General features: G+C 40.8%; 2 protein-coding genes across 8 annotated transcripts in view; one reads left to right on the top strand and one right to left on the bottom strand.

Annotated features, from left to right (window-relative positions):
• The window catches only part of PARP14 (poly(ADP-ribose) polymerase family member 14), a 63,532-nt gene extending 55,646 nt beyond the window's left edge, over positions 1-7,886 (top strand). Inside the window, exon 18 of the mRNA XM_082459478.1 lies at positions 7,651-7,886. Coding sequence (XP_082315604.1) covers positions 7,651-7,718 — 68 coding nt within the window. The 3' untranslated portion in view covers positions 7,719-7,886. The remainder of the gene's footprint in view (positions 1-7,650) is intronic.
• HSPBAP1 (HSPB1 associated protein 1) overlaps positions 1-21,129 on the bottom strand; it is a 54,082-nt gene that overhangs the window by 5,247 nt on the left and 27,706 nt on the right. For 3 of the 7 annotated variants that reach the window (XM_082459495.1, XM_082459492.1, XM_082459496.1), the window contains 3 exons: positions 11,901-12,037; positions 7,894-8,065; positions 4,791-4,874 (listed from right to left, as the gene is read on the bottom strand). In XM_082459495.1, coding sequence (XP_082315621.1) covers positions 4,791-4,874; positions 7,894-8,065; positions 11,901-12,037 — 393 coding nt within the window. The remainder of the gene's footprint in view (positions 1-4,790; positions 4,875-7,893; positions 8,066-11,900; positions 12,038-21,129) is intronic. The other 4 variants (XM_082459493.1, XM_082459494.1, XM_082459498.1 and 1 more) reach the window with 4 other exon arrangements.

The following is a 21,129-nucleotide window of genomic DNA, read 5'->3' as shown; positions in this document are numbered from 1 at the left end:
TCCTTAGGTAGGTTTATTCCTAGGTATTTTATTTTTTTGTTGCAATGGTGAATGGGATTGTTTCCTTAATTTCTCTTTCTGATCTTTCATCATTAGTGTATAGGAATGCAAGAGATTTCTGTGCATTAATTTTGTATCCTGCGACTTTACCAAATTCATTGATTAGCTCTAGTAGTTTTCTGACAGCATCTTTAGTATTCTCTATGTATAGCATCATGTCATCTGCAAACAGTGACAGTTTGACTTCTTCTTTTCCAATTTGTATTCCTTTTATTTCTTTTTCTTCTCTGATTGCCGTGGCTAGGACTTCCAAAACTATGTTGAATAATAGCGGTGAGAGTGGACATCCTTGTCTTGTTCCTGATCTTAGAGGAAATGCTTTCAGTTTTTCACCATTGAGAATGATGTTTGCTGTGGGTTTGTTGTATATGGCCTTGATTATGTTGAGGTAGGTTCCCTCTATGCCCACTTCCTGGAGAGTTTTTATCATAAATGGGTGTTGAATTTTGTCAAAAGCTTTTTCTGCATCTGTTGAGATGATCATATGGTTTTAATTCTTCAATCTGTTAATATGGTGTATCACATTGATTGATTTGTGTATATTGAAGAACCCTTGCATCCCTGGGATAATCCCATTTGATTGTGGTATATGATCCTTTTAATGTGTTGTTGGATTCTGTTTGCTAGTATTTTGTTGAGGATTTTTGCATCTATATTCATCAGTGATATTGGTCTGTAATTTTCTTTTTTTTGTAGTATCTTTGTCTGGTTTTGGTATCAGGGTGATGGTGGCCTCATAGAATGAGTTTGGGAGAGTTCCTTCCTCTGCAATTTTTTGGAAGAGTTTGAGAAGGATGGGTGTTAGCTGTTCTCTAAATGTTTGATAGAATTCACCTGTGAAGCCATCTGGTCCTGGACTTTTGTTTGTTGGAAGATTTTTAATCACAGTTTCAATTTCATTACTTGTGATTGGTCTGTTCATAGTTTCTATTTCTTCCTGGTTCACTCTTGGAAGATTACACCTTTCTAAGAATTTGTCCATTTCTTCTAGGTTGTCCATTTTACTGGCATAGAGTTGCCTGTAGTAGTTTCTTAGGATGCTTTGTATTTCTGCGGTGTCCGTTGTAACTTCCCCTTTTTCATTCCTAATTTTATTGATTTGAGTCCTCTCCCTCTTTTTCTTGATGAGTCTGGCTAAAGGTTTATCAATTTTGTTTATCTTCTCAAAGAACCAGCTTTTAGTTTTATTGATCTTTGCTATTGTTTTCTTTGTTTCTATTTCATTTATTTCTGCTCTGATCTTTATATTTCTTCCCTTGTACTAACTTTGGGATTTGTTTGTAGTTCTTTCACTAGTTCTTTAAGGTGTAAGGTTAGATTGTTTATTTGAGATTTTTCTTGTTTCTTGAGGTAGGCTTGTATAGCTATAAAATTCCCTCTTAGAACTGCTTTTGCTGCATCCCATAGGTTTTGGATTGCCGTGTTTTCATTGTCATTTGTCTTTAGGTATTTTTTGATTTCTTCAGTGATCTCTTGGTTATTTAGTAACGTATTGTTTAGCCTCCATGTGTTTGTGTTTTTTACGTATTTTTCCCTGTAATTTATTTCTAATCTCATAGCGCTGTGATCAGAAAAGATGCTTGATATGATTTCAATTTTCTTAAATTTACTGAGGCTTGATTTGTGACCCAAGATGTGATCTATCCTGGAGAATGTTCCATGCGCACTTGAGAAGAAAGTGTAATCTGCTGTTTTTGGATGGAATGTCCTATAAATATCAATTAAATCTATCTGGTCTATTGTGTCATTTAAAGCTTTTGTTTCCTTATTAATTTTATGTCTGTATGATCTGTCCATTGTTGTAAGTGAGGTGATAAAGTCCTCCACTATTACTGTGTTGCTGTCGATTTCCTCTGTTATAGCTCTTAGCATTTGCCTTATGTATTGAGGCGCTCCTACGTTGGGTGCATATATATTTATAATTGTTATGTCTTCTTCTTGGATTGACCCCTTGATCATTATGGAGTGTCCTTCCCTGTCTCTTGTAACATTCTTTATTTTAAAGTCTATTTTATCTGATATGAGTATTGCTACTCCAGCTTTCTTTTGATTTCCATTTGAATGGAATATCTTTCTCCATCCCCTCACTTTCAGTCTGTATGTGTCCCTAGATCTGAAGTGGGTCTCTTGTAGACAGCATATACACAGGTCTTGTTTTTGTATCCATTCAGCAAGCCTGTGTCTTTTGGTTGGAGCATTTAATCCATTCACATTTAAGGTAATTATCAATATGTATGTTCCTATTACCATTTTCTTAATTGTTTTGGGTTTGTTTTTATGGGTTCTTTTCTTCTCTTGTGTTTCCCACTTAGAGAAGTTCCTTTAGCATTTGTTGTAGAGCTGGTTTGGTGGTGCTGAATTCTCTTAGCTTTTGCTTGTCTGCAAAGCTTTTGTTTTCTCCATCGAATCTGAATGAGATCCTTGCTGGGTAGAATAATCTACAATATGGTTGTAGGTCCTTTCCTTTCATCACTTTAAATATATCGTGCTGCTCCCTTCTGGCTTGTAGAGTTTCTGCTGAGAAATCAGCTGTTCACCTGATGGGAGTTCCCTTATGTGTTATTTGTCGATTTTCCCTTGCTGCTTTCAGTAATTTTTCTTTGTCTTTAATTTTTGCCAGTTTAATTACTATGTGTCTTGGTGTGTTTCTCCTTGGGTTTATCCTGCCTGGGACTCTCTGCACTTCCTGGATTTGGGTGGCTATTTCCTTTCCCACGTTAGGGAAGTTTTTGACTATAATCCCTTCAAATATTTTCTCGGGTCCTTTCTCTCTCTCTTCGCCTTCTGGGGCCCCTATAATGCAAATGTTGTTGCATTTAATGTTGTCCCAGAGGTCTTAGGCTGTCTTCATTTCTTTTCATTCTTTTTTTCTTTATTCTGTTCCCGGCTGTGAATTCCACCATTTTGTCTTGCAGGTCACTTATCTGTTCTTCTGCCTCAGTTATTCTGCTATTGATTCCTTCTAGTGTATTTTTCATTTCAGTTATTGTATTGTTCATCTCTGTTTGTTTGTTCTTTAATTCTTCTAGGTCTTTGTTAAACATTTCTTGCGTCGTCTCAATCTTTGCCTCCATTCTTTTTCCAAGGTACTGGATCATCTTCACTATCATTATTCTGAATTCTTTTTCTGGAAGGTTGCCTATCTCCACTTCATTTAGTTGTTTTTCTGGGGTTTTATCTTGTTCCTTCATCTGGTACATAGCCCTCTGCCTTTTCATTTTGTCTTTCTGTGAATGTGGTTTTCATTCCACAGGCTGCAGGATTGTAGCTCTTCTTGCTTCTCTATATATGTGTTTAATTTTAATTTTGATTCAGTGTTCTGTGGATAATTTTAATTAACACTTGAAGATGGTTTGAGGTATAGCAAATTAAGCCATTCACTTTGATGCTTGGATTTCATGGTTTCCAATCCCTGGAGTGCCTTCAGAGTTGGAGAAGCTGGCCTGCAGTGGCTCTCCTTCTGCACTGCACCTAGTATTTTTTATTTAATATGTATAAGACCATGCACTAAAGAACAGTATGTTGACTACCCTTAGAGACAAAGAAATCTTATCTTTAAAAAATGTAAACATTAATAACATATTTCAGATAATGGGCACAAAAATGATTCAGCTGAGATGTCCACTTCTGGCTGTGATAGAGTAACAGTAACTTAATTACTTTCCTACCATAAACAACTGGAAAACTAGACAAATACATATTATTAAAGGATTTCAGACATTGGACTACAGGCAACATAAAAATGTGATCTCTGAGAAAAAGAAAAATGACTTAAGTACTATAATTGACCAACTTCTTTTCAGAGGGACATTCTGAACACTGGAGCAGAAAGGGGGATACCGAGCAAGGCAATCAGTTAAGCAGAATTTCTAACTGTAAGTCTATTGATCTCCCATTATAGTTCTCATCCAAGGGTTAGGACTCTTTTCTAAGCCACACAATAGAGCTTCCTGTTACAGTATTCCTTATGCTCCCCCTGTGCCAAAGCCCTTCCCATTATCTAAGGATGAGAAAAGTCTGAGTGAGGGGAGGATGCAGCAGCCAAAGAGAGGAGAGAGATGCAATCAAGGTTTTGGGTACAGGAGAGCAGAGATGCATTCAAGGCCTCAGGTTAACGAGGGCACAGGTGCAGTCAAAGCCTCTGGTTAAAGCACACAAGGATGCAATGACACCTCAGGTGGAAGAGACAGACTTGAGCCATAAGAGTAGCCATTCTAATTGTCAAGTAGAGCAAGGCAACCAGGATTAAGCACAGCATACTGGGGGGAAAAGCCTTTGGGAGAAATAAAATGATAACACCTAGCACTGAAAGACTGCTCTGAGAAAATGTGTAAGTCAGGACTGAGAATTTTGCAATTATTAATGAGGACCCTGAACCAAGAAGCAGGTATTTCCAGCCCAGATGGTGTGGGATGGGACTGGCAACATGGGACACACGTGGCAGATCCAGCCAGGCCCAGCATGATTCTCCTAACAACACCGGTCAAGGGAGAAGACCCAGCACACCAACATCAGGGCCCATTTTGTGCCCTTAAAAGAAAGAGAATGGTGTGTCACAAAAATCCTATTTCCAACCTCACTATCCATCAACAGAGCGCAGAATACATAAATTATGGCACAGCAAAACAAAGTAACACTGGAGTGTTGGTGAAAATTAATCACCAAGTTCTATAGACAGGCACTGTATATCTTAAAAGCAGGGAGATTACATTTGTTAGAAAAAAAAATACCAGTTCAATCCATGAGTTTATACTGACAGTGACAGGATCAATGGATTCCACATAATGCCACCAGTGTCTGGGGACAAACAGAACCTGAAAACCAAACAAAAAATGGTTAGCACAAGAACAGAACATTTTATTTTTATGTCAGAATCAGATCTTAAATGAAGTTGCTAAGGAAAAAAAATGAATTCAAATGAATTTATACTAATATTGTAATAGGAAAGGGAAACAAGAAAAAACCCCCCACAATCCTTTTATTCCTTTTCTTAAATTAACAAGTTTGCATGTTCTACAAAGGATATTACTAGCTTCTCCAGTCTCTACTCTCCTTTATCCTGGACCTTCTCTGTCTGCATCCAAATCTTAGTAAAGGATTCTGAGATTGTAACTTTTCCTCCTTTCCATCACATAATAGTTGTATGAGTTCTGAGAAAGGGCAGAGGTAAACACATAGGACATAGTTTCTGCCTTCTCACAGTCTAAAGTCTAGCCAATGAAAAAATAATATATAGAAGAGTGGTAAATCACTTTTTACCACTTATATAATTTATAAATTATATAAGTGGTAAATCAGAGGAGTGGACACTGGTGCTAGAGACCTTCAGAGGTGGGAGAAGCAGGCATGAACTAGGGAGGTTAGGGACAACCTGGATGGAGGAAGTGTGATTTGAACCAGGACTAAGAGAGAATGAGGACATGCCAGGAGGGAGAAGTGGGCAAGGGAGGTGGGACTGTCGAGGGACAGCAAGTAGGCCTGTCTTACTACTGCAGAAGGAGTAAAGGGGAATAAAGTGGGGAATCAGGTTAGGGCCAGTGGAGGGCCCTGAGTTCAGAATAAAGAATCTGGATTTTATCCTGTAGGCATTTTGAGTTGCTGAGAAGTTCTGAGTAGGGGGATGGTTAAAACAGTGACATTGTGGGAGAGTCTGGGAAGGACAGGAGATTCTTGCAATGGTCCAATTATTAAATTAAGTGTTAAGATTTAAATAGGAAGATATAGCAAACGAAAGCAATGGGCAGAGTCAAGAAGGACTGCATTTATCCAGAGTCATTACAAGAGTCTGTAGAAGGCTGAGTACAGCAGACGGAGATGATCTGAAGCTTCTGGGTTTCGGATTTAGGAAAATGGTGGCACTTGCTATGGACAAGGTGGAGATGGGAAGAGAGCTCCTTTTAAGAGAACTGGGCACTAAAAACGTCCACTTCAGCCACTGGATTTAGTCATTAGGAGGTCATGAATGTCCTATCATAGAGTATACTTTCAAGTAAAGTGATAAAAGAGAGAGCCAGTTTACGGTGGATTCAGGAAACAGCATGATGTAAGGAAAACTGATACAATAGACAGAAATACTCATTCGAATTTGGCTATTAAAATAGAAGAAAAAAAGAATTAGCAGCCACTTCACACCCACTAGAATGGTTATAGTTGTAGTAATATAATAATAATAAAGGAAAATAACAAGTGTTGGTGAGGATGTGAAGAAATTAGAACCCTCATAAATTGCTGGTGGGAATGTAAAATGGTGCAGCTGCTGTGCAAAACAGTTTGGCAATTCCCCCAAAAGTTAGAAAACACAGAGTTATCATATGACTCAGCAATTCCACCCTTACGTATATACCCAAGAGAACTGAAAACATATGCTCATACAAAAACTTGTACTCAAATGTTTATAGCAGCATTATTCATAATAACCAAAAAGTGGAAACAACCCAAATATCCATCAGCTGTTTAACGGATAAATAAAATGTATATCCACATAACGGAATATATTCAGCCATAAAAATGAATGAAGTGCTGTTAACATTCTACAGCCTGGATGAACCTTGAGGATATTATGCGACGTGAAAAAAGCCGGACACGAAAGTCCACAGACTGCACAACTGCACTTATGTGAAATGTCCAGAATAGGTAAATCTATACAGAAAGAAAACAGAGAAGTGGTTGTCAAGGGCTGGGGGGGATAAGTGAATGGGGAATGACTGCTGATGGGTTGAGGAAACTTAAGTCAAATTGTTCGAGCTGGAGCACTCGTGTGTAAAGGCAGCAGGAAGAGCCAGTGAGAAGGGAGCAAAAGAAGGAACACAGGCAGGTCAGAGGGATAATCAAGGGAATAAAATCTCCTTAAGAGACTAAGAAAACCTTGCAAATGTTAATAAAATATCAGACAGCAAATGCCAGTGTTGTAAAGGTGATATTCCCCACTGGGTAGCAGCACTAAGTACTAAACCTTTGGAAATGTTTCAGAGACAGTCAGTTACAAAAGTAACATCCATTCTTGCTTAAAAGCAAATCATTCTCAACAAATATTATATAGTATTACTTATATGTGGAATCTAAAAAGTGATACAAATGAATCTATATACAGAACAGAAACAGACTCACAGACATAGAAAACAAACTTATGATTATCATGTTTGGTTATGGGGAAAGGGGTAACTTAGGAGTGGGGGATTAACAGACACAAAGTACTATACATAAAATAGATATGCAACAAGGATTTACTGTATAGCACAGGGAACTATATTCAATATCTTGCAATAAATTATAATGGAAAATAATCTGAAAAAATATATATAACTGAATCACTTTGCTGTACACCAAAAACTAACACAATATTGTAAATCAACTATACTTCAATTAAAACAAACAAACAAACAAAAAACCCTAAATCGTTCTTAGTTCATTCTGCCTTTGTTGGCCCACTAACTGGATGCATTCGAACCTGTGTTTGTATGTCTGGATTTTATCGTGGTTGAACAGATATTAATTGTGAATAAATGTTCCAGAAATGTTCAAGTACTCATGCCTTGACACCTTCTCTTAACCTGAATAAAAATAACGGAGCTTTTGGATCTTCCTCCACAGGTCATTCTCCTCTTCACCAGCAGGAGGAGCTGTGTTCCCTCCTCCCATCTCCCTCCCATGACCTGTGAAGCAGGGATTGTGTGTGAAGCCTACGGCTGGGGAAGCTACGTTCCAATAGCAGAGCAGCAGGGAAGGAACCATTGTTATTTGTATTGGTAGGGAGGCACGTGGCATAAAGACTTGAAAGAAGTTATAGCTGGGGTGTCCACTGACAGGTCACCAATGTTTTAAAGCTCCCATTACCTGTCCGGGGCTCAGGGTAACCATATGTCTTCGAGCCTTCCAGAACTGAGGAAAACGTTTTAAATCAGGATTGACAACATTGATTTTACTGAACACACTAGATTCTTCATAAGGGATTCTAGTTGGATAAAGGAAAGGAGTATCTTCAGGAGGAAAGAGATGCCATCTTTTCCTAGTTAAAAAAATAAGATACAAGTTAGTACTCTAAACTTGAGACAAAACATGTAAGAAGGCAACAGCTAAGTGCTCATTTTCACTCATTTTCATTCAATCCATAAAGGAATACAGGAGCCACCTCAGGGGTCACCTGGCCCATCTCTCACTCGGGGCTGGAATCTCCTCTGCAGACACCTGGTAAAGGAAGGGCAGCAACCAGTGGGTATCTCATGATGCCCTGAGCAGCCTATTTGCAGGGACAGGAGCTACTTTGTAAGATCATTCTTTCTGATCTCAAATCAAAGTCAGCCTCCTCATAAACTGTTTCCATCCCTGAGTCTAGAGCTCCCCAGAATAATCTCTACCCTTTGAAATCTCTGTATCCTTCTCTTATACAGAGTAACCATTCATCCAGAGTAACTACCCACCAAATAGTTTCCAGACTTCTCCCTATTGGGGTTGTAAATTCCTTAACCTAAACATTTGTTAAATTGATCCATTAAGGAAGAGAAATGCACGAATGATGCCACACAACTAAAAAGTAGTATAATATAGGAATTTTCAAAAAGAAAACTGTAAAATGTTTCAGTCACTTTAAAATTTTTTGAAAAATGGAAGTGATAAACCTTAACTCATAAAACACTAGACACACCAATACTTTGAGCCAACAGAGGGAGGACATCTGAAGCACAGGAGGGAGAAGTGAAAAAGGAAGAGACACAGACAGACAGAAATACACAGATGGGGAAGCAAAGAGAGAGGGAAAAGAACCTAGTTCTGAGACAAGCCCTAAAGCCCTCTAGTGACCCCTGGCAGTTACAGAGGGGCTATCATGTCCTTTCAAAACATGTCCTTTCAAAAGAGCTGACTGCTCTTCTCAAACTAGGAAATATAAAGTCTTATTTTGCCTTAGAGATGATAAAGCTGCTCCCTCCCACTGGACCTATGACTAGTTTGGGAGAATTTCTGACATTTAGGATGTTTAGAATGTTAGAGCTGGAAGGACCCTTAAGAGATCATCAGTCTAATCTTTTGTTTTTTTAAAGATTTATTTGTTTATTGATTGATTGATTGCTATGTTGGGTCTTCGTTTCTGTGCTAGGGCTTTTTCCAGTTGTGGCAAGCGGGGGCCACTCTTCGTCGCGGTGCGCGGGCCTCTCACTATCGCAGCCTCTCTTGTTGCAGAGCACAGGCTCCAGACGCGCAGGCTCAGTAATTGTGGCTCACGGGCCTAGTTGCTCTGCGGCATGTGGGATCTACCCAGACGAGGGCGTGAACCCGTGTTCCCTGCATTAGCAGGCAGACTCTCAACCACTGCGCCACCAGGGAAGCCCCATCAGTCTAATCTTACATTCAAAGAAGTGGAAGAGGGAGCCAGGGTTTGCTCAGTGTCATTCACTGGGCTGGTGTGAGTGGTGGACCCAGTACTAGGTCACAGATCTCCAGACCCCTGCACTACAGCTGTGTTTCCCAAAGGAACAGCCACGATGATAACCATCCCATACAATTTGCTCTGCTAGGTTTAAAATGTAATATATATGCATCCTTGTGTTCTTAATCAGAAAAGGTAGTCAATCATCATGTCATCCCTGGCTCAAAAACCTCTTGGTTCTGATGCTGAAAGAACAGAGAATAAGCAGTATTTGCCTGGGCATTAAGACCCTCAGGCTCCACCTTGCCTTTCCTACTAATCCCTCTGTCTCTAATGCACAACTTACATGGACAACTCACTGGGCCCTCTATATACCCCACGCTTTCCTGGGGCTCTGCTCATGCTGGTCCCTTTGCTCCTCCCACCTGTGTCTTTTGAACATTCACCCACCCTTCGAAACCCATCCCAAATGGCAGCTCCCCTCTGAAATCTTCCCTAATCTTTCCAACAGGAACATTTTCTCTTCTACTTCTCAGTTTCATGGCTCTACGAAACCTTCCTCAAGGGCGTGTTCATTCTGCCTAGATATATCACAGCAATCCGTGGGCTTCCCTGCACGCTAACTGTACATACACTCTCTTAGGGCAGAGAAGTGTCTTACTTGTTCACCTCTGTTGCTACTGTAACACGTGGTATCTGCACGGCAGGATACTCAATAAATACTTACTGAATAGTTAGTTATTTTATTACTCCAGAGCTATATGAGGCCAGAAAATATGGTCTACGACAAAGTTAAAGTAAAGCTATATTAATTTTATATCACAGAAGGAACCCAGGTATTTTTTTGGTAATGTTTTTCCAGCTGAATTTCTTTGGCTTATTTCTCCACTCAGAACACACGGAAAGCAGCTACTTGAAATGATGTCCTCTCTAACCAAGTTTAAGGTTCAGACTATTAACTCCATAAGGGCAGGGACCAGGCACACTTGATTCACTGCTGCAACCATAGTGCATTAATAATGCACCTAGACGTTCTAGGCTGCTTAATAAAGACCTGAGGAATCCAGGAGGAACTATCTCATACAGTTTTATAGTTTTCAAAGTACTTTACACGTGGGGGGAGCAGTTCAAGATGGCAGCAGAGGAAGACCCTGAACTTACCTCCTCCCACAGACACAAAAAAATACACATGTACATATAGACCAGTTCCCTCTGAAAAGAACCTGAGAACTAGATGAACACCTGCTCCACAATAAAGAATAAAAAGGACTAACTACATCGAGATGGGCAGGAGAGGCAGAGAGACGCTCCCGCCAAAACCCCCAGCCCCCGTGCGGTGGCACACAACAGGAAGGGACCTCACCAGACAAGGGCTTCTCCCGGGAAGTGAGGGGCTGGCACCCCACGTCAGGAGCCCCGGCCCCTGGGATCTATACCACAGAGATGAGCCCCCCTAACAGCTGGCTTAGGAAACCAACAGGACAGATGTCTAAGGGTCCCCAAGTGCTACACGAAACTGAGACTCCCCTCGTAAAGGGTTCACGTACATCTCACTTGCCCCAAACCCTAGCAAAACAACAGCAGTTTGAAAAGTGTTGAGACTATACGTGAAGGAAAGTCATTTAGAATCTGAGAGTAACCACCGAAGGGGTGGGAAATGAGGGAAATGCTCCCCCGGGATGGAAGCAATGGCAGACGCCATCGTTGTGCTCCCCACCTAACCTGCGGGCACAGGTGGGCAAGCTCGGATGCAGGGGCGAGCAACTGTGGCTCTACCCTGCCACAATGCTGAAGCCAGAGCGCTCCGGTGACCAGAGCACTTCCCCAGCCCTGGCGCAGGCAGGTGGGCACAAATGGTCCCGGCATTCTCCTGCTCCCTAGCTAAAGTCTGTGAGTGTGGGAGGCTGCAACACACCCCTGCCCCCTGGCTGGGGCTGGTGAGCATGAGTAGTCACAGCGTTCTCCTGCTCCTGGAAAGCCAACACGCGTGCATGGACAAGGCAATCTCATGCTGCACTGCCGAAGCCTGCGGGCGCGAGCGGTCATCGTTTTCCCACTGCTCTCCTAAAACAAGAGAGCAAGTCCCACCCCCTACACTCTACAGCTACTAATGCAGACGCTTACATTATAGAGCTAAGCAGACAACTGTCTAGCTGAACTGGGAGTGTACTCCTAGAGTTCTAGGATCAGCTTTCTGACAGTAATCCTGACCATGGCTGAGAGACACAACACACAGAAACCACCATCTATACTGTTCCCCTTATTTCACAAAGGAGGAGACTGAACCAGAGGTTAAGAGATCTGCCCTGGTCATGAGGCAGGCTGATAGGATGGAGCAGGGAGTCCTGCCCTCTACCCGACACTCATTCCTCTTCTTGTGCAACACACAAAGACACACACACACACACACACACACACACACACACTCTCTCTCTCTCTTTCTCTCTCCCTCATGCATGTGCATGCACATGTGCATTACCTTCCTTGTACCTGGAATACTAGGTTGCAACCATAGGTGTCCAGATGACAGGGTGTATGGGCCCCCATGGAACCGATCCACAACGTACTTTCCTGTCCATTTCTTCCAGGAAACCCAAAGTCAGACCATATCACATCCTGTTTTGAAAATAAAGTCACAGACCATCAAGCACCAACCAACTCTGTTGTATAGGAGTGTTACACATTTTCACTTACACATCTGGTTTTGGGCACTTGGAACACTCTCTTACAGAAATCGCTATAGATGGAAGAGGTTAGGTTTCCAGAGCAATTCAAGAAGTCTTTTTAACCAATAACATATCTGAATAACCCCACTAATAGTAGTTGTTCAACAAATATTTACTGTCTGCCTATAACATGCCTGGCACCCTTCTAGAGCATGTGATGAATCAATGCACAAAATAGACAAAAACGCCCACCCAGAGGTTGGAGACCAACAATAAACACTAGATACAGTTATGCAGCTATATGGGGGAAGTGGCTCAGGCAGCAGGAACAGTGACTGCAATGGAAATAGAAGTATTGTTTTAAATCTCTGAAGCTCAACTCAGGAATCCAAAAAGGCACATTCCCTCTAAGCAGTGCACATATTTTGAGGCATAAGTAATGTACTAACTTTTTGCACTTTCAAGGACCACATGAAAGAAGCCTTCTCCTAGGTTAGTGGAGTTATTTAAAATTAGAGATGCTGGAGCATCTATAGTAGTTCATACCTACTAAACTAGAGTCTCCAGGTAGAGACACAGCATATCTTTTGAAATACTTTTGCTGTGCTCCTCAAGGTCATTAACCCTTTAAGTGTAAAGAACCTGAAAAAGAGACTGCACTGTGCTTTCAACTTGGCACTCCTTATGTCTAGTTCTGTGGACAGATCCTGCCCAAGTCAACCACTGGTCCATAAATACCATCTGGTCCAGTAGTTCTCAAACCAGGCTCCCTGGTACCCCCTGAGGGCACTGGGGGTAGCAGCAAAGGCTCTTTCTTTCAACAAACTGCTCTGCTTGATTTTATTTAGGTTTGAAGAGAGGGTGTTCCTGCCTTTAAATAAAAGTTAGAAAACTACGAACGTAGTTTGACATAAACTCAAATCCATGGAATTTAAGATATGTATAAGCTGAAAAAGAAAAAGAACACAGTAGTGAACCAGGCAGGAAAGTTTTGCTTTCTTTTTTATTTTATTTTTTTGAATCATGAATTTTTCCTTTTGAATTTTACAAAACGAAACAAAAAACACTTCTATTTGCAGAACATGGTCCTAAATGCTGACACTACTTTATCAGTATCTTCAAACTTTTCTCTTTTTAGAGGCAAAACATTAACACTACTCAAAGAGAAAGAGGATTTTGGAGAGACATTTTTAATGGATGGCTTTAAGGAAGACTAGAAAAAGCTTTTTCATTTTTGTTTTGAGTGATAAAAATAGAATATGTGCATATAACTAATATCTGTTATAAAAAGGGGAGTTTTTGCAAGGTCAGCACTATTGTAAACGCATATGGCTCACGTGCAGCAACTCCAGGGGGTGGCAAAAATCATGTCCCCTCTGGATATAGCCCATATGCTCCATGAAGCGAGCTTACCTCTGTTTTCCCAATGCCTAACATAATACCTGGCTCAGGTTAAGTGCTTAAAACCTTGGCTGCTTGGGAGGAAAAGAAGAATATGTTGGCTTATTATGGGTAAATGGTTCAGGTCAAGAACATTTTTGAGCATCTATTACATACCTGGTATGATGTTGAATGTTTGGAATATGAAAATTAATACAACACAGGCCCTCCCTTCAAATCTCATAATGGAAGATAGTCCCATAAATGGACCCTTCCGATATAATGCAGAAAGTGCTCTCACAGCAGTGAGCAGAGAGCGCTCTAAGATCACAGAAGAAGGGCTCCCAGTCCAAGCAGGGAGCTTAGGGAGGCTTCCAATGAACCTGGTCCTTGTTGAACAATTCACCACACCCCAGTTTGGAATTTAACTAAAGGTAGATGAAAGACACGCAATATAAAAACAAAAAACGGGGATCTGTCTTACCTAAGAAGAGCCTGGTTTAAGTGACTCTTAATCTTCTTACAGATACACCCCTTTGGGAGTCTAATGAATGCCGATATCCCTCTCCTCAGAGAAATGCACGCGCACACACACGTGAGCGTGCGCGTGCGCACACACACATACACACTCTTTCACATACACTTTGAGGGAGTCGGTGGACCAACCCCAGGTGAGAAACTGTTCTAGAGCACTACTTCAGAAAGAATCACAGAAGGAAAGTTTTTCTACCAGGTTGGGGGTGACTATATGAAAAACTGACGTGAGGCTTCCCTGACCTCTCATCTAACACAGTAATGACTGAAAAAGGAAAAATTATTTTGGAATGATTAGATCAGGGTGACCTAAAATTCAGCTGCAAACTGGCTGGGAAAACCAGAGGGTGAAGGGTTTGGGGGAAAGTGGCAGAGAGAGAGTAAGTCAAAGTAAATTTGTCAGAAAATAGATAGCATTGAGTGTTACCTATTTTGGCTTTCTTTCCCCACGGGCTCTTGAGAGTTGGGACTTCCTTGCCAATTGAGTTCAGCTACTTACAGGTAATCAAATCTCTGAAATGAGTGCAGGCCCAGGAGGAATCTGCGTTGGGTCTTGCTAGAAACAAGTGACCCTGTTAGGCAGTCACATCAGTGAAACTAACACAGGTGACTGGGCGGGTGATCCATCCTGGAGTCTATTCCCACATCCACTTCAAAAGTTGAAAAAGTCTTTAGAAATCATCTCTATCCATGAAATTCTATTCTACATCATCCCTGAAAAGAGCAAGCGTCTGGTTGATTGCTTACTACAAAATCAATATTTGCTTTCTTGTAACTTCCAGAAGAAGGTCCTAGATTTGTTTTCCACAAACAACAGGTTTATTTTCTCTTCTGCCAAAAACTGTTGTCTTTAAATTATCTGAAAAATGGTCATGTCTTCTCCTTTATCATTTTTTTCAAATATCTAGACTCAGTAGCATTAAATTTTCCTTCCAGTTTCTCTCCTCTTGACTACCTTTGTCAACAGCCCTCTTAAAGCCTGGCTCCCAAAATGAACCCCAGACAGAGCCTATGTAGTACCTTGCATATGGGTCTCAACATTCCATGATCTGGACATTACACTATTAATACACTGCCAGACAGTGTTTTTTTTTTTTTTTTTTTAAAGCAGCTGAATTATACCATGGCTAATCTAGGCTTGACTGCCTTTTTCTTATGAACTGTTGCCTAGCCATATCTCTTCATTCTTGACGTTACAGAGTTTAGGAGAAGGCCATGGGACCCTACTTTCATCCCTCTTAAATTGAATGTTAAGTTTCTGCCTGGTGTTTTGTAATGTTTAAATGAACCTACATACATGACTCCTAAACCTTCATCTCCAGTCCTAACTTCTCTTCTATTTACGACTAAATCTATATTTTCAACTGCTAAACCTATATTTTCAGCTGCTAACTATCAGGTTATTGAATCCATATGGTGGGACAGGCCCTGATACTAACATTTTCTATGTATCATCTCATTTAATCCTTATGAGATTGAACGTAGTTATATCTACTGTACAGATGTGGAAACTGAGGGACAGTTCTGTCCTTTTGTTAAAAAACATGGAGACATTTTTGGTTGTCATAATAAATAGGACGGGGGTGCCTTGGTATTCAGTGGATGGGGGTCAGGGATCCAGCTCAACACAACAGAAGTTTTGTATCTTGCACAATTTTCATAACACTGAAAAATCTGATCTTAGTTATCTGAGATTAGAGCTCTGACTCTTAATTTCATATATCCTCACAGGACTTTTGCATGGTTTTAACACATACTGAATTTTCTAGAAACACAATTACTAAGTAAGTCCAGGGAGGATTGTACTTTGTGTTCCTGCAGCTTCATCAAGAGTTGTTCACCGTTTTGAAAAATTAAGTCACCAGCAGCATTGAAACTCATATGATACTTGGTTGAGCAATGTATACACCAATATCAGTCTGTGCTCGTACTGTCTCATCATGGTGACTCTATGTGTATAGATACAAACATACTCATTTAGCCTCATTTCAAAATGTTAAATATAAAATATTGGAGATATTCTATGGAATTTTTTATTAACTCTTCAAAACTGAACCTTTTCCTTGTAGGTAGGTACAAGCATCTGATTAATTCATTACGTCTTCTAGTATAGTGACGCTTGAATATTTACACATTAAATCACATACTTCTGCTTAAATTCTCCTGTATTTTATAGCTGGGGTAGTTTAAAAGTTTTTAAAAATTATTTGTGGAAGTAATTATATCACCTGCAAACTGCATTTCAGAACAGTAAAGGGGATGCAGGTTCTGGTATGAGACCACTGCTACACTACCTCTCTAGTGCTCTCCCAGCATGGGCTGCACACCTCCCTGCCTTTGCTTCTGCTGTTCCCTCTGCCTGGCTGGTCTCCTCGCTGCCCTTCCCACACCCCAATTCACATTTCTCTTTCAAGACCCAATGTAAATGTCATGTCTTTGAACCCTTCCACACTTCCCACCCCGCCCCCTCCCTCTCCTGCCGCATGCAACCTGGTCATTCTCTCCTTTGGTCTCTCTCTCCCAAAGAACTTTGATTCTTTGCCTGTCTGACCCATTCTCCTCAAAGCAGCAAAGAGTGATCTTGAAATATTAAGTCCTGTCCCCCCTTTGCTCTGCACTTAGAATTAGATCCAAATGCCCTCTATCATGGGCCCGCATGACCAGGCCCCTCTCACCTCTCTGACACCTCTAACCCTCTCAGTCTCACTGGCCAGGCCTTCAATCACAATGGCTTTCTTTCTTTTCTTCCAAAAAGGCAAACTCTTCTCACATTCAAGGGCTTTGCACTCTGCTTAGAAAGCTCTTGACCCTCCATTCACTTGGCTAGCTTCTCATCTTTTAGGAATCAGCTTAAATATCACCTCCTCAGAGAAGGCTTCCCAACTTACTCTTTTAGAAGTTCCTCTGCTGTACTAATTTTGGCCCATTTTTGTTTACTTCATAACAGTTACGACAATCGGTTAGACTCACTTGTCTGATTTCACCATAGAATATGAGCTCCCTGAGGAGAGGAGACCAAGGTTGTCTGTGACTCTCTAGCCCTAGCACAGTAGTTGAAAAACAGGTGTCTGTAGAGTGAATAAACAATCATTCACATTTTACAGTTATTTTCTGTCTTTTGAACACATATTCACCTCACAGACCCCAGCAACTGGCAGAGTCCACAGCACACAACAGAGCTTGAATCTAGTTTCTGCATTCATCTACTCTCAGCTTTGGCTTCATGTTTTTTAATTGGCTGGAAGACTTATTACTCTGCTTTGCCACTGGAAGTTTTTTCTTGGGAAAATACAGGTCTGGTGGGTATGGTCCTGGAGCTCCTTGGTCATCCCAGGCCAGTGCCCAAGTCTAAACAATTCTCCCAACACACAGTGGCTGACAACAGCCACCGGCGACAGCGTCACAGAGAACTCAGCGAGCTCCCCCCGGGTCTGCAACATCAGAGAGGAGCATCCCAGACCACAGCGTGCATCAAGGTTGGGCCTGGTTTCTGGAATAAATGGACTATCCATTCAAAACGATTATATGTTGGCTTTGGAGGTCCACTTAATCACACACCTGGACTTGACTATGTTGTTATGTCTTCTAGCGTAGTTATTGAGCATTAACACATCAAAATATATGTTGTTTATTATAAATTACTTCCTCGAAAATTCTCCTTTATATTATGGGTAAGGTGTTTTAACAATTTAAAAGATTTACATGTGTAGGTAATTGTATTACCTACAAACTGTATAAAGGGAGTGCAAGATCTGGGAGAGTTGAGAATCACTGCTATAGCACAACTATTAGAATCAAAAACTACTGACCGATAATATATGTGATATGCTAATAGGGGATGGAGACTCAAAAAGTGTAAGGCATAAACATCTCTATTATCAAGAACTCTAAAATCTAGTTGAAGACACCAACCTGAAATAACAACATAAACAGATCAATTACCCCCTCCCCAATATGCCAGAAGGCAATTCTATCATGATCACACAACTGTACAATAAATTAAGAGGTCAAGAATGCTTGATATTTGCTTTTGTCTTTCTCTGTCTTGATCCCTCAGTAAGTACTAATGCATTAGTACTTAATAGAGAGATATGAACTTTGTTCTTTTCCCTTCCTCTCTTCAGTAAGACGTATAGCAGATTGCTAACCTATCAACTTAAGCACTAAATAAAACGACCATCAATCATCCTGCCCCAGGGATTTGGCCATAGGGGCCCCCCCTTGAAACTGCCAGCCCTATGGCTGCCTAAGAAATCCCTCTGGCTTCAAAATCCTCTCTCCCCGGCTGACAAGGGCATTCTTAGCTATGCACTAAGGATGGCTGTACAGACTCATCCTTGGAACCCTCCCTTTAAGGCTGCAATTCTCTCTGGTCCCTGTACTTGCTGCCCGCAGAGGCTCTGGAATAACTGTACTTTTTGTAGAAACTGTAAATCTTGCTTCAATTTTTCATGTCCTTCCATGAACAGAGTGTGCCATAAACTGCCTACCTTTTTTAATATCTCATTCCCAATATTATTCAGAGAGATAACGTGCCCAGCTAAGAGACATCCGTTTTCCAGCCTGCCTTGCAGTTCAGTGGGGCCATGAAACTAAATTCTAACCATTAAGCAGAAGTTGTTGGATGGGACTTCTGGGAGAGTTCCTTAAAAGAGAGGCAGAGAGCTGGGAGTACATTTTTGTCCTTCCTTCCTCCTTTCTGAAATACAGTGTGATGGCTCTCTTGGAATACAAGATGGCTTTGAGGATGAAAGCCACATGCTAAAGACAGAGTAGAAAGACAGGAAGAAGCTGGGTTCTTTGGGATGACAAAGCCTCCATTCCAGTCCCAGCCAGCGTACCTCCAAACTTTCCTTAGGTGAGGAAAAAATTCACCGTTATGCGTTTAGTTAGGCAATTTCCATTCTGAGATTTCTGTTACAAGCAACTAAGCCTAACCCAAATTGATTCAGGAGGTTAACCCATGGAACCTTGTCTTTCCCCAATAATCTCATTCTGTCAGAGCCTTTATCTTGGGTTTGCAGTTATGCTAGTCCTAAACCCTGTATCAGAGAAACATATCCTTGAAGAAATACGCCTGTTGACACTTTGGGGTGGAAGTAGGGAGAGTTTCATGGTACTATTCTTTAAGCATATTATAAATATAGTAGGCTTCCCCAGGCTAGCCTGGAGAACTAACCACCAAGATCTGCACTGTTCCTCCAGGAAAAAAAAAAAAAAAAGTTCTGAGTCCAAACAATTGATATACAAATAAAATGTGTAGAACACAAGCAATGAAAATTATAAAAGACAGCAAAAGAGTAAAAAGAACCAAAAGGTCTTGATAATCAACTCTTTAATTAAAAAATAAGACCACCGTTATTATGGAAGTGCTAATGTAGGGCTGCAGTACTGTAATTTAGTAGTCCATTAGATACTCTAGTGGTTAGGGGTAATTCTAGAAGAAGACAATATCACATGTTACCCCAGTACTTAAAGGAATTAACCAGGAATTCAGTCCTGTTTTTTCATCCTCCCCCACATCCAACCCCAATGGTTTCCTATCAGCCCCAATTCCTGGTCTCTTCCCAGACATATTCTGGGAAATTTACCTGCAGTTTAAAGACACCTAAGAGAGGGACTTCCTTAGTGGCGCAGTGATTAAGACTCCACGCTCTCAATGCAGGGGGCCTGGGTTCAATCCCTGGTCAGGGAACTAGATCCCACATGCATGCCGCAACTAAGAGTTTGCATCCTACAACTAAGGAGCCAGCGAGCCACAACTAAGGAGCCCTCGAGCTGCAACTAAGGAGCTCGCCTGCCGCAACTAAGACCCAGCGCAACCAAATTAATTTTTAAAAAACTATTAAAAAAAAAAGAGAGACACCTAAGAGAAGAGGGATGGAAATAACACACTACAGTGTTTCAAGACCAAATATGGCACAGCTTCTGTACAGAATGAGAGTTATAAGCAAAATTCATCATTTACTCATAGCTGAAAACTGGCTGGCCAAAGAAAATGAACTTGGTTTATAACAAAAAAGTAGTACAGATACTTTTTTCTCCTCTTTCCTTTGGATGGTTCTGCCTTGTCATGATGTCCTGAACATAATATGTAATTTATAAATAATAATGGTTTCATTTCTTGTGTACATAGAATGATCATATTTCCCAATAAAAAAACCCAGGACATAAAGGATGACAACGCACATTTTGCTACCTGTGAAGATAAGAGTTAGTTGGGGAGAAACTGCTTGAATACCAAAATAAGAAACTATTTAGAAACAATATTTTTTCCACTGCCTAGTTTTCTTTTTAAATTAATTTCACTGAGGTAAAATTTATATACAATAAAACGTACCCATTTTAGACTACAGTTCAACAAGTTTTGACAAATGTATATATTGGAATAATCACCACCATGATCAAAATATAGAATACTTCTACTACCCCAAAAAGTTCCCTCTTACTCCTGTGCTTTCAATCTGCCTGCCTCTACTCTCAGCCCCAAGCAACCACCGATCTACTTTCTGTTATCCCAATATTTTGAAACTGGATTCCTTTAAGTACACATAACAGCAATGAGGATGAGTTTTAAAAATTGCTGGGGCTTCCCTGGTGGCGCAGTGGTTGAGAATCTGCCTGCCAATGCAGGGCACACGGGTTCGAGCCCTGGTCTGGGAAGATCCCACATGCCGCGGAGCAACTGGGCCCGTGAGCCACGATTACTGAGCCTGCGCGTCTGGAGCCTGTGCTCCGCAACGGGAAGGGCCGCGATAGTGAAAGGCCCGCGCACCGCAATGAAGAGTGGCCCCCGCTTGCCACAACTAGAGAAAGCCCTCGCACAGAAACGAAGACCCAACACAGCAAAAATAAATAAAAAAATAAATTTTAAAATTGCTTAATAAAATTGTCTCCAACATTTTAAATAAGAGAATCTAAAAATCTGGTTGTAATTTTAAAAGTTCAAGAAAATGTATATGCTTCAATCTTCTTGATTATACATAATATTCTAAAACTATTACAATCATTTAAATGATAAAATAATGTCAGAAAAAGTACTAAAGTGTAATAGCACATTTTACACTTTTCTGTCTTAAGGCTTGGCTCCACATTCAACTTTAAACTCCCACGGGAGCCAAGTCTTTT

Source organism: Balaenoptera physalus, assembly GCF_965194825.1.
Source record: "Balaenoptera physalus genome assembly, chromosome: 4".
Lineage (NCBI taxonomy): Eukaryota > Metazoa > Chordata > Mammalia > Artiodactyla > Balaenopteridae > Balaenoptera > Balaenoptera physalus.
This window is presented reverse-complemented; position numbering and strand designations above follow the sequence as displayed.